This window comes from Phacochoerus africanus, chromosome 4, assembly GCF_016906955.1.
Source record: "Phacochoerus africanus isolate WHEZ1 chromosome 4, ROS_Pafr_v1, whole genome shotgun sequence".
Taxonomy (NCBI): Eukaryota; Metazoa; Chordata; class Mammalia; order Artiodactyla; family Suidae; genus Phacochoerus; species Phacochoerus africanus.
In genome coordinates this window covers 101,725,943-101,739,257 of record NC_062547.1, presented here as the reverse complement: position 1 = coordinate 101,739,257, position 13,315 = coordinate 101,725,943, and the positions used below count along the sequence as shown (strand labels likewise).

General features: G+C 35.5%; 1 protein-coding gene across 8 annotated transcripts in view; it reads left to right on the top strand.

The window, feature by feature from the left end:
- Nucleotides 1-13,315, top strand: part of MCTP1 (multiple C2 and transmembrane domain containing 1) — a 539,003-nt gene that overhangs the window by 280,961 nt on the left and 244,727 nt on the right. For all 8 annotated transcript variants that reach the window (XR_007134536.1, XM_047778307.1, XM_047778303.1 and 5 more), the window contains exons 3-4: nt 12-154; nt 8,206-8,285. Coding sequence is in view for 7 of the 8 variants with exons in the window: in XM_047778307.1 (XP_047634263.1) it covers nt 12-154; nt 8,206-8,285 (223 nt within the window). In the remaining variant the exon portion in view is untranslated. The remainder of the gene's footprint in view (nt 1-11; nt 155-8,205; nt 8,286-13,315) is intronic.

The window sequence follows — 13,315 nt, the reverse complement described above, 5'->3', positions numbered from 1 at the left end:
CTCCTTAACAGGGACAAGTGATCCGTACGTGAAGTTTAAAATTGGAGGCAAAGAAGTTTTTAGAAGTAAAATAATACACAAGAACCTGAATCCTGTGTGGGAGGAGAAAGCTTGCCTTCTTGTTGATCACCTCAGGGAGCCATTGTATATCAAGGTAAGCCATTCATTTGTTTTTCCCTAAGGTAATCTCATAGAGAAATCCCCATTCAATGATTTTCTTTTGATTGCATCTCTGTCTGATGAGATTTTTTTTTCACCAGAGATATATTCTGCTATGCACAACTCTTATCTGTTGATGATGTGATAGGAGTGAGCTCTAGAGGAGGGGGAGCTGGTGGGAGCATTTTTCTTCTAGACAGTTCCATTACCAGTCGTTTTTAGAAGAATTATGAAGTCCACCTCCTCCTGCTTGGTGCAGCTAACTAATTTAGTGCACTTTGGGAATAGATGACAACTGATCTCCATATAACCTAGCAAGAAGCAAAGCTTACACAGGCTTTAAGAGTTTGATCAGGGGATCTACCATTCCTGGTTGCAAACAAAATGCTTACTTGGAATGTGAGGAGGGTCGAGATAAGAGAGGGAGAAGAATTCCTGTCTCTATTACATGACCAAAGAGGGAAAAAAAAAAAGTATCTCCTCTCATTTGATGTACTTAAAAAAAAAAAAAAAGAGGAAGAGGAATTTATGGATTATGGAAAGAGTTCATCTTAATTCCTCATTTTACTTTCAAACCTGACTTCCCTTTAATGCACATCTCTAGATACTTACATTATTTTTGACTCCTCTGTTCAGACTATCCATTCAGTGACCAAACCTTTTTCTACTTTTTACCACATCGCATGCCCCATCCTTTTCTCTAAATTGTCGCAACTGGCACTTGCTCCACACATTCACTCTTTCAGCAATCTCTGGGCAACTTCTTTCCCCTCACATCCTCATTTGTCGTTTTTCTTTTCCACGAAAAAAAAAAAAAATAATCAAGATGTTATTAAAATCACAGCCGGACAATTTATAAAATTGATGAATAGAGAATCTCCAGGTATATAGTTGAGAAGTCATTATGAGGAGAATAGGCCTGTATTTACATAAGAAATTGTCTCACCTGGACACTGGCCAAAGGAAATCAATCAAATAGAGTTAGTGAGCTGTCTTTTAATGTGTAATGTATGATGACCCAAGAATTATTCACATGAGAGTATTTATAGCCAACTCTTTCCCCCACCAGAGGGATGACCTCCGTGTTCGGAGAAGTTTCTTCCTTGCTCCTCAGAGAGCATGAGAAAAAGGAAATGCCTTCATAATCAATTTTATCCCTGAAATAAGGGATAAATAAGGAATGTTTTAAAAGACAAGTGGAATGTAGGAAGTTTTACTTCTAGGAAGGTTTAGAAGAAATAAGTTAGAAAAGAAAAGCAGGGTTAGTAAGGATAGCCCTGGAATGTTTGGATCTCATTTAATGTCCCTTAAGAGAAAATTATGGAAGAAAAGGATTTATTTCTAATTGCTTTTGCTGCAGATTTGTTTCTTTAATGAGACATTACTCTATGACAGAACCATGTGGATCTCCAGTCTTTCAAAGGATTATGAATGAACATCCCAATATTACATTAGCTGATGGTTAGGTCCTTCTGTGATTCTTTCGTGTTCAAGAATGAGAATCTATCTATGTCAAAACCCAGATGCCACTATTTCAAAAGGAATACTATAATAGGCTCAAAAGCAAACAAAAATCTGAGGTACACAGAAAAAAAATGGAGGCAAAAAATGTTTTGGTTTGAGAGAGCAAGAATGGATACACATACAACTAAAAATGGAGACAGTGACACTGTCTTCAGACCAGAAGGCCTGGTTAATAACACTGCAAGCAAAAAAGCTAGGAGAGAAAACCCAAAGGCTGTTTGTTTTGGGGTTTGGTTTTTTTTTTTTTTTGGCTGCACCCCAGCATGGGAAATTCCTAGGCCAGGGATTGAACCCATGCCACAGCAGTGAAAACACTGGATCCATAACCCACTGAGCCACCAGGGAACTCCTTGTTTTAGTTTTTTTTTTTAAACCACTTTGCCTTTCCAAATTACAACATTATGTAGACACAACTTAACTTCTACCATACAGAAGAAGATATGTAGTGAAGTGTAATAGATTTGACACTTATTTTATATTTTTACATAAAAAATAAGCTAAACAGAAATCACACTGGCCTCTCAAATACTAGTACAAACATAAAATAACGACTTTATTTTTATGTAATACTGTATTTTTAATGTGCTTTGAGGTTTTTCATTTGATTTTGATTTTCTGTACAATGCATAGGGCTGCTTTTGAAAAATTTTTCTAACTTTCACCTTTACTCTTCCCATGTTTTGTGTTATCCACTTTTGCCTAACCTTGGACACATAAGACCTAAATAAAATATACTGGTGAAAATGATGTTTTAAGTTACTAGAATTTCATGAAGATTGCATTATTTTCATTGTCTCTGCATAGCCTTGTGTGATTGATTTTTATATGATGCCCATATCCTGTGTGATGGGAGATTAATCTTGCCTGAAAGATTTCTTAGAGACTAACTGCTTCTGTAGTGACAGGTAATATGAAAATACATCCATGAACTAGATGGATAGAAAATATTGTCTTCAACCCTCCTATCTATAGTTAGAGGAAAAAGAAGTCCATGTGCACATTGTAATCGGATTTCTGTCATATAAAGATTATCAAGGGAAGCAAAATTCACTTTTAAACTAAGGTTATAAAATCACACTAAAGTTACAGTACTTGTACCATTTCCATTAAAAAATTTTACAAATTTTTGCTACTGTTGTTTTTAAATACTATTCCCAAATAAATACACTTTCCAGTTGATTGTAATTCACAAAACTTTTAACTTTAATAAAAAGAGAGTATTCCTAACACACCCCCACCACTATACATAAAACAGAAAATCAGCAAGGACCTACTGTATAGCAAAAGGAACTCTACTCAATATTCCATAATAACCTATAATGGGAAAAGAATCTGAAAAAGAATAGATATATGTACATGAATAACTGAATCACTTGAAACTAACACCTGTACACCTGAAACTAACACAACATTGTAAATCAACTATACTCCAATAAAAAAAATTATATAGCTTGAAAAAATACAGTATTTCTTATTATTATAGTTTTCTATAAGTTTTTAGTATCTTCTGGAAGCAAATCACTTTTGAAATATTCAGTGAAAAAAAGAGAATATTCCTTCAGTTTGAATGACTTCCCAGTAAGGGCACATGAAACCAAGACTGCAGGACTGTGCTTAAAAAATACGTATCAAGTCTCTCCCTCAAAGGTTCTGATTCAGGACCTCTGAGTTGGAGTCTAAACTTCTATACTTTAAAAATGGAAAAGAAACAAACTCATGGACATGGAGAACAGACTTGTGGTTGCTAAGGGAGAGGAGGAAGGAGTAGGATGGACTGGGAGTTTGGGGTTAGTCGATGCAAACTTTTGCATTTGGAATGATAAGCAATGAGATCTTGCTGTATAGCACTGGGAACTCTATCTAGTCATTTATGATAGAGCATGATGGAGGATAATGTGAAAAAAAAGACATATATAAAATGTATGGCTGGGTCACTTTGCTGTACAGCAGAAATTGACAGGACATTGTAAATCAACTATAATTTTAAAAAATTAAAAAAAAAAACACATTAGGTTGTTCTGATGCACTGCTTGGGGAGGGAAACTTAAATGGAAACAACTGAATAGTTGGAATGGAAATATTTTTGCAACCCTAAATGGCAGAGCATCCAAAACAAGATGATTTCAAAGTTAGAAGATGTTTGTATTATCTTACATGTTTCATCTTGCGTGGTTTAAAAAGATTTCCTAAATGCATGAATTAAGAATCTCAACTATTGTAGAAAATAAATAAATAAATAGCAAGGCAAAACAAAGAAACAAAAACATGGCTGTACTTGCTTTTGGTTTTTGAAGAAAGAACATGTGAGATTATTGAGTCTTGGAAAGATGGAATCTGCAGGTACAGCTTCCTCAGAATAATGGGCACCATTTATTGAGCCCTGTGCCAATTGCCAGAACTACATTATTTCATGTAATCCTTGCAATAACCTTACAAGTAACTGTTCTTATCTCCTCCTTAAAGGTGAATGAGGCTCAGTGAGATTAAGGGTTGTTTTATGTCTACCTCAAAATTAAGCAAAATAGCTTCTATTTTCCATTAAACATGACTGATTTCAATGGCTACAGTTAGGTTTTGTTTTATTTGTTTGATAATGTCAATTTCATGACTTAGAGTTTAATGACTCTTTTATAGTAAAATGCTTGTTTTGAAGCTGCCTAGGTATGAAAATGCATCATGGACATATTTGCTGAGTAGATTCTTACATCTTGTGTCATATCATATGATCTGGGTATCTTTCCACTTCCTATTTCCGTTGTGCCTCTTTACTTCAATCAAATCCCACCCTCTCTCATTGTCCTCCTAAGCATCTCATATAAAATAGCAGTTCCCATCGTCCCTATGCCCTGCAATATTTTTTTTCCATGGTGCTTACCACTACCTAAAATGCTTTTGTTTATTGTCTATCTCCCCTGCTATATGTAAGCTCTAAGAAATCAAAGACTTTACTTTATTCACTGCTGTACTTCCAGTGCCTGAGCAGTATCTGTCACTTTGCAGGTGCTCACTAAATATTTTCAAGTAAGTGAATGAATAATATATGAATCATTTGAACTGCCAAATAACTTCCCCCCCGCCCTCCGCCAGGGTCATAATTACCTATGGACATTTCATTCACTTGAGCTAAAAAATTCTCATTCATATTGAAGGCATTGTGAGCTGAGTTTTTTGTTACTTGGATCCAAAAGCATTTTAACTGATGCATTCCCTAAAGCAGTTTTCTTGGTAAACAGTTGAATCTAGGTGCTACATAAACGTGATTAGAATAAAGCATTTGTAGTTCTAAACTCACCTGAAAATGAAGAGAGATGTTACCGTTCCAAGCAACTTCTACCTAATGTTACCTAGTTTCCAATTCATGGAGCAGAGGGTTCCTGAAAGCAAGCATTCCTTCTAAATTACTCACATTTGAATTCCCAGCGCTTTTCCCAGAGTGCCCAGGTTATATTTGTTTAGCTTAAATATGCTGTGTCTGAGATCCATTACAAGATTTGAATCTGGCCTCTTCCTAGTCCTGGCATTTAGGAGCAAGTTAACATAAACACTTTAAGCTTTGGATTCCTTATCTGACAAATGGAAACAGTACATAGTTCACTGAGCTGTACAAGAGTGAAATTTTAAAATCTTTGTGATGTGTTTAACACAGTACCTTGCATATGGTAAATGCTGAATAAATGTTAACATTAACTGTGCTTATTATTACACTGGGAGTACCTTCTCCTATTTTATCTCTCTTCTATACTCTGTTTCCACTGCTCACTTAGACCAGTGCTCTGTCTGACAAATAGTTTATAGAGCTTGGAACCAAATTGCAGAGCTAACAGTTTCATTAATGAATGGATTCTGGTGTTTCCATTCTTCCCCATGTTTATGCCTTTGCTAATTAATAGGAATTGAGAGCTAAGGTAAACAAGTAACATTAGGACAGTAGGATAGACTCTCACCCTGAGAATAGAGAGAGTTGGAACGTTGAATTACCCAGTTGAGCTATCTACACTGATCAGTTCACTGGATTCATGGCATTCCACTTCACATGTGTAGATGTACTGCAGGTATTCTCATGGATTATCTCACTGTAGTCTCCCCAGATTATAAACCTTAGGCTGATGCAATTAGAAGAGATTGCATAAGAAAAATTTCTCTAATTATGGTGTAAATTGTATGTTGTAAAATACACTCCTGCAGCCACTTGCAAATACGGAGGTGTCAGTCACATAAGATATGCAGTATATTCACGTAATATGCCACTGAGTAGATGACTAAAGCTCAGAAGTTGATCAAGGAGAATATTTATTGCAGGAGTGCTGCATTTTCTACAACAAATGTTCTCCTGAAAGGTGGTATGTAAATCAAATGACTATAAACTGAATAAGTTAAAAGGCACTAGAGGAGCTTATAACTTAAATAAATCCCTTGTGACTCTTTAAATCTAGGAATCCTTTTGTAATGCAGAGTATTTATTTTTTGTTTAAATATCAATTTTTTACATATTAAATTTCTTTAAATTTATACCTGTACTTGAGAAAAAAAAAATCCAATAACTGATTCCGGGCTTCCATGTACTGTTTCCTTTGCTTGCAGTTTTCTAACAGTTGTGTCAAGAACTGGGGTGGATTTTCTCAGCCCAGTGGATTCTCCCGTCCTCAAGAGTGATCTGGGGCATCCTTTCAAAAGCAGACTTAGCTGTTTATGTTCATTTACTCCAGTGTGCAATACATTTCTCTCTCTGAAAAGCTTAGGATCACAGCTCTAAACATCATCTAGTAGCATTTATTTTTTAATCTTAAAAGTTTTCCTTGGCCTCCAGTGTAATTTTTTTTTTTTTGCACCCTATTCTTTTCTTACAACACTTACCAAAATTTGTAACCATATCACCTGTTCAGCATCTGTCTCCTTCACTAATCCGTGAGCACTGACGATGTGAGATTTGCTCACCACAGTTCACTCAGTGCCTAGTACATTGTCTGGCACATAGTAGATATTTAATCAATATATTGGCTGAGGAAATAAGTAAGATAAGGTTTAAATGCATGGAAATTAGCCAGCTCCCACTTACTTACGGTTTTTTAGAAATGGCCTCATCTGATTTAGCTCTGAGCTTTCTCTCCAACTTCCTTCCACTCTCCCTCCTTCTTGGTCTGCTTCAGCCACACTGGCTACTTGCTGATCCTTGAATGTTCTAATTGTTTCCTCCACTTGGCGTGCTCTGCCTATTCTAGCATGGCTTAATCCTCATCATTGCCTTCTCGACAGAAGCACACCTCTTTCAAGAGGTCTTCCTGGACTTCCAGCCTGATCTAAAACATCAGTTCCCAACATGCTCCCTTAGACTTTTATCTCCACAGCGCTCCTCACTGAATTGTATATATCTATTTGGGTATTTTATTGACAGTCTCAGCCCCTAAAGGTCAAGGACATTGCCTGTCTTATTCATCCTAGTATGAATATGGACCATGAAGAGCACAAAGAAGATAAATGGGTTTTTTGTTTGTTTGTACGTTTTTTATTTTTTAAAGGTAACACGTGCAGCATCTGGAAGTTCTCAGGCTAGGGGTCAGTTTGGAGCTGCAGCTGTGAGCTATATCACAGCCACGGCAACACCAGATCCAAGCCACATCTGTGACATCTGCCACAGTTCACAGTAATGCCAGATCCTTAACCTACCGAGCAAGGCCAGGGATGGAACCTGCATCCTCACAGACACTATGTCAGGTTCTTAACCATCATGGGAACACCAAAGGTAAATAGTTTTGACAGAGGAAATAGATAAAATATTAATATATCTCTCATATTTTGTTGTAGTCAGTCACATTGCTACTGTCCTCTAATCATTGTTTGTGACAATAAAAACATAATTTAAACTTAACATAACTTTATAAAATGTTCTATCATAAAGTTTTCTTAGTTGTGTGTTTAAAATGCCACTGACCTATAATATCGAGACTATATCTTCAGTGACCTTGTAAGAGTGAGGAGATAAAGGGTCTGGCGTCATCACTGCAGTGGCTTGCTGCTGTGGTGCTGGTTGGATTCCTGGCCTGGGAACTTCCACGTGCTGTGGGCATGGCCCAAAAAAATAAAAAAATAAAAAATTGGAGTCATATCTTCATCATCTGTGGTCCAGTATGGAAGACATATTTGTTGATTTACATGCCAGCTTCACTTTGCCTTTCAGTAATGCTAATAGCCCTTTTATACTGAGAGGAAAATATTCTAAGCCTGTGGCTCCCACATTTTTGATGATTTACTGTATTTTGTTTGATTCTGTTGCTCACTCATCTTCTATAAAGTTCTATTTTACCTAAATCAGTAATATTAATTATAAAATTAAATGTCATTTCCTTTGGACATTTTGTGAGGCTTTAGTATTTCAAAACACAAAAACAATTTAAAAAAATAAATGTTAGGAAGTTTTATTGATTTTGGTAACATAGACTACCAACATTTTATAATGAAGATATTTGCATCTAAAGCTGGTATTAGAATTATTAATCATAAGGTTTTGTCTCTTTGGCTTCTCAGGTATTTGACTATGATTTTGGACTACAGGATGACTTTATGGGCTCAGCCTTCCTGGATCTCACACAGTTGGAGTTAAACAGGTAACTTTTGAACTGTTGTCCTATCACTACACATTGTAATGAAACTGGGTCTGTGAAACAGAAAATGTCGACAGATCTGGTTTCCAGGTGCTGTTCTGCTGTTTGTGGTTGTGAGTGTTCTCTCTAATATGTCTCTCTCACTTACCCAGTAGGAATAATAGCATCTTCCCTCACTATCCTGTTCTACAACAACCAACCATTCAACAGAGAATTCTTGAGGGCCCTGCTTTGTCTCTAGACTGTGCTGAGAACCAGGAATTTAGACTTAAGACTTATCACTTGCTTTAACATTCCTGGTGTGGTTGTAGTGGGATATGAAGAAGATGATACGTGTTAATTATAATTAGTAATATAAGAGTGAGGCCATCTCATAGGAAATAAAACATGTACACAGCCCTTCAAAAACAGCAACGCTTATTCCTTAAGCCATAGTAGAATCTAATTTTGCCTCCTAGGTTACCAAGGAGTGGCCCCAAAGTAGAGGCAAATTGGTTATATTTACTCAATTATGTTAGCTTATCTTTGTTTGACTATGTGTAAACCAATGATTCATTTTAACTAAATTAACATTATTAATATTAATCATACTTTGCACCTAATTATGGGCTTATATATTTTAATGTATTTCAATATAGTATCTAAGGATCGATTAATACTACAGAAGAAAAAAAAATAGGTTTTAAAAGGTCCAGCAGTATTAAAATGGGTTGCAAAGGAAGCTGTGAAATCTTCCTTGGTGGTTTTAAAGAGATGCTCTAGATGATCATGTGACTATTAGAAAGCAGGAAGGCAGAGTAATGGGCCAGATCACTACTTTTTATTTTAAATGTAGACAGAATATAAATAGTGAAACCCCTTATGTTTTATAGTCTGAGTACAATGGCAGCTTATTGGTCTCTGACAGTCACTTGTGCCTCGATCTGGACAAAAGATCGACCTTTTCTGTACATACTATATGACCTTCATTCCAACCCAGAGCCTTGCGCAGGCCTGACTTCAGGGTGATTTCTGACCCCACCTCAGCACAGCTGAAGGAAGTCCTAGATGGTGTTGTAGGTAGTCCATTATCATGCAACTCAGCTCCAGCTAGAATGGGCTGTGCTGTTCTTCTGTCAAGGTAACAGTACTTTCTCTGTGGACTCTGTGTAAGGTTGGGCAAGTTACTAGCCTTAATCACAGAGTATAAAGTGTCTCTTTTTCTCTATTACAGATAAATTATTGGTGAAAATTTTTAAATTTAAAAAATATGAGATGGTTCAGTAAAAGGATTGTAGGAGTTCCCACTGTGGTGCAATGGGATCTGTAGAGTCTTTGGAGCACTGAGACCACAGGTTTGATCCCCAGCCCTGCACAGTGGGTTAAGGATCCGGCATTACCTCAGCTGTGGTGCAAGTCCAAGCTGTGCCTCAGATCTGATCCCTGGCTTGGAAACTCCATATGCCGCAGGGTGGCCAAAAAAGAAAAAAAAGATTATACACAAGCATTTGGTATTAATTTTACCGCATTACTTATTTTGTGAATTTAGCTATTACCTCCCCTCAAAATCACATAATCAACAAATTACTACATTTTAAAATCACATATTTATGCATGCCATTACATTTTCTGTAGAGAAATTAGTAGTCTCAGAGTGTAGGCAGATGGACAATAATAGTAGCCATATAGATACTTATGCTACTATATAAGCATTAAGGTATTACTTTTGAAGAAAATAATACATAAGCTTCATAAAGCAATTTCAGATGTTCTTACATCTTTATTGTGCAATCATTACAAAAATGTAATGAAGTTTTTATATGTAATGTAGTCTTTATGTATAATCATTATTAGATGAAAATGAACCAAATGAAATTGTAACTCTCTATATATAAACAGGATTGAAAGTATGTATTCAGACCACCTTTCCCTATTAAGCCAGCCCTCTCCTCAGTACAAGAGTCCTATACACATACATATATATACACATATACTAATAATGCCTAATGTGCATTTGTTAAAAAAGTTTTACTATCAAGCCATAAGGATTAATTATAACTAAATTAACATTGGAGGTATTTGCATCACAACTATTATCATTTTGATAGACTCACTGTATTTTCATTAAAATCCCTGGCATCAAAAAACTGTTCATATTTTTCATAAAATTATTCCTTGCATAGGTAAATTAAGAATCATGTGAAAGAGTTTCCAAGTAGTATAAAATCTTAGCATTGAAAAATACCTGTGGTTCCCCCAAATGATGTGCGGACCTATATAAATATATAGTTCTCCAGACCCCGCCCTTGATCTACAGAACCAGAATCCTCATGGATAGATTATGCACTTTCTGAAAGCCTCCCAGTTGATTCTGAAGTGCAGCCAGGGTTGAAAGTTTGTATTCGGACCACCTTTCCCTATCAAGCCAGCCCTCTCCTCAGTACTAGAGTCCAGCTGTATCATTCACTAAAAGTTAAGCTCCATGAAGACAAGTATCTTACCTTTGGTCTTGACAACTGTTTTTTTTTTCACCAAGAACCTAGTATAGTTTATGGCATTTCTTATGTGTTTAATACATCTTTTGTGAATGAAAGAAATACATGATTGAACAAGCAAGGATACATTGCTAATTGGCCAACATTTCAAGATGCAAGTTTGGAGCTAAATGTTCCACAGTCCCTTAGGTTTATGAAGGGCATGAACTCCCATTTGTTCAATATTAATTGAAATATGGAAAGAAAGTATTACCTACACATTGTCAGTTGAATGTACATTTTATGTTATTTTCCAAAAGTTATTGTGGGTAATATCGAGCAATTCATGGTCTCTTCCTCAGAGATATTTATCCAGTTCTGAAGCCTTCTAAATATTGATCATCTCTTCTAAGTATTGGTTTCCTTACATTTATGAATCTAAAAATTATTTAGGCATAGATTTAAATAGCCAAAATTAGAAGCATTATTTTATTTTATTTTTATTTTATTTTCCCACTGTACAGCAAGGGGATCAAGTTATCCTTACATGTATACATTACAATTACATTTTTTCCCCCACCCTTTGTTCTGTTGCAGCATGAGTATCTAGACAAAGTTCTCAATGCTACTCAGCAGGATCTCCTTGTAAATCTATTCTAAGAGAAGCATTATTTTAAATGAATTCTTTTTTTTCATTTTTTAAAGTTTTATTGAAGAATAGTTGACTTACAAGGTTGTGATAATTTCTGCTGTACAAAAAAGTGACTCAATAGTTCTTTTAAGTAACTATACATTTTTTAAAAGTATGTTTATAATATATACATGGCAAGTTATATTTTAATTTTCCTCTTCTCCCACTTATCTGTTTATTCTACATCGTACTTTTTAAAAAAACCTAAAGAACTAAAAGGAAAGTAGTGGTAAGTAAATGATCCTCACTTAGTTGTTGGACTCAGATTTATAGAAAATAGCTGCTGTTGCTTTCTCTGCATTTAGAGATCAGAGAGAAGGGGCTTAGAGGTTTCTCAGTACTGTTGTTCCTTCTTGGGCTTAATGGAACCCCATGAATGACTGAAACAGGCAGTGAATCTAAGCATACCCTACTGGCCAGTGATTTACTGGATAACTGAATACATTGATGATATAACTGAATAACATTGATGATATTTTAATTAAAAAAATTATACCAGAAAAGTAAAGAAAAACAAAATTGCATTTTTTCTTTAACAAAATTAATGATATAAAATATATTTTAGTTTATTCAGCTAATAAAATCTTTTTTGTTTTTTTATTTTTTGTGGATACATAGTTGACATGCAATATTGGTTTCAAGTGTATAGATAGCACTGTGGTTCAATATTTATATACATTACAAAATGATCTCAATAAATCTAGTAATCATCTGTTACCATACAAATTATTACAACATTATTGACTATACTGTCTGTGCTGTACCATATATCCCCATGTATTTGTTTTATGACTGGAAGTTTATATCTATTAACTTTCTTCACCTGTTTAGTCCATCCATACCCCCACCCCCTTTTTGGCAACAATTTGTTCTGTGTATCTGAGTCTGTTTCTGTTTTGTTTTGTTTTTTTAGATTCAATATATAAGTGAAATTGTATGGTATTTGTCTTTGACTAATTTCACTTAGCAAAATGCCCCCCAGGTTCATCCATCTTGTTGCAAGTGGCAAGATATCATTCCTTTTTATGATTGAGTAATATTCCTTTGTATGTATGTACAAAGAAATATTATCATCTATTCTTTATCCATTCATCCATTGATGGACACTTTGGTTGCTTTTATATCTTGGCTACTATAAAAAAATGCTGTAGTAAACATAGGAATATTTGCATCTCTTCCAATTAGTGTTTTTGTTTTCTTTGGCTAGATACCCAGGAGTAGAAGTGCTGGATTATAGTAGTTCTAATTTTTAACTTTTTGAGAAAACTCTATACTATTTTCTATAGTGTCTGCACCAATTTAAATTCCCATTAGCAGTGCACAAGTGTCCCTTTTTCTCCACAACCTCACCAACACTTATTATTTGTTGCTTTTTAATAGTTGCCATTCTGATGGGTGTTAGGTGACATGTCATTATGGCTTTGATTTGCATTTTCCTTATAATTAGTGATTTTGAGCTTCTTTTTATGTGTCTATTGGCCATCTACATGTATTCTTTGGAAACCTGTATATTTAGGTCCTCTGCCCTTTTTTTTTTTTTTTTTTTTTGGTCTTTTCAGAGCCACACCCATGGCATATGGAGGTTCCCAGGCTAGGGGTTGATTTGGAGCTGTAGCTGCCAGCCTACGCCACAACCACAGCAACACCAGATCCAATCCGCATCTGCAACCTACAGCACAGCTCATTGCAACGCTGGATCCTTAACCCACTGAGCACGGCCAGGGATCAAACTCGTGTCCATGGATACCAGTGGGATTTGTTACTGCTGAGCCACAGTGGGAACTCCCTGTGCCCATTTTTAAATCAAATTGCTTGTTTTCTTAATATTGAGTTGTATGAGTTCTTACTATATTGGGGGTCCTAAGCCCTTATTAAATATATCATTTACA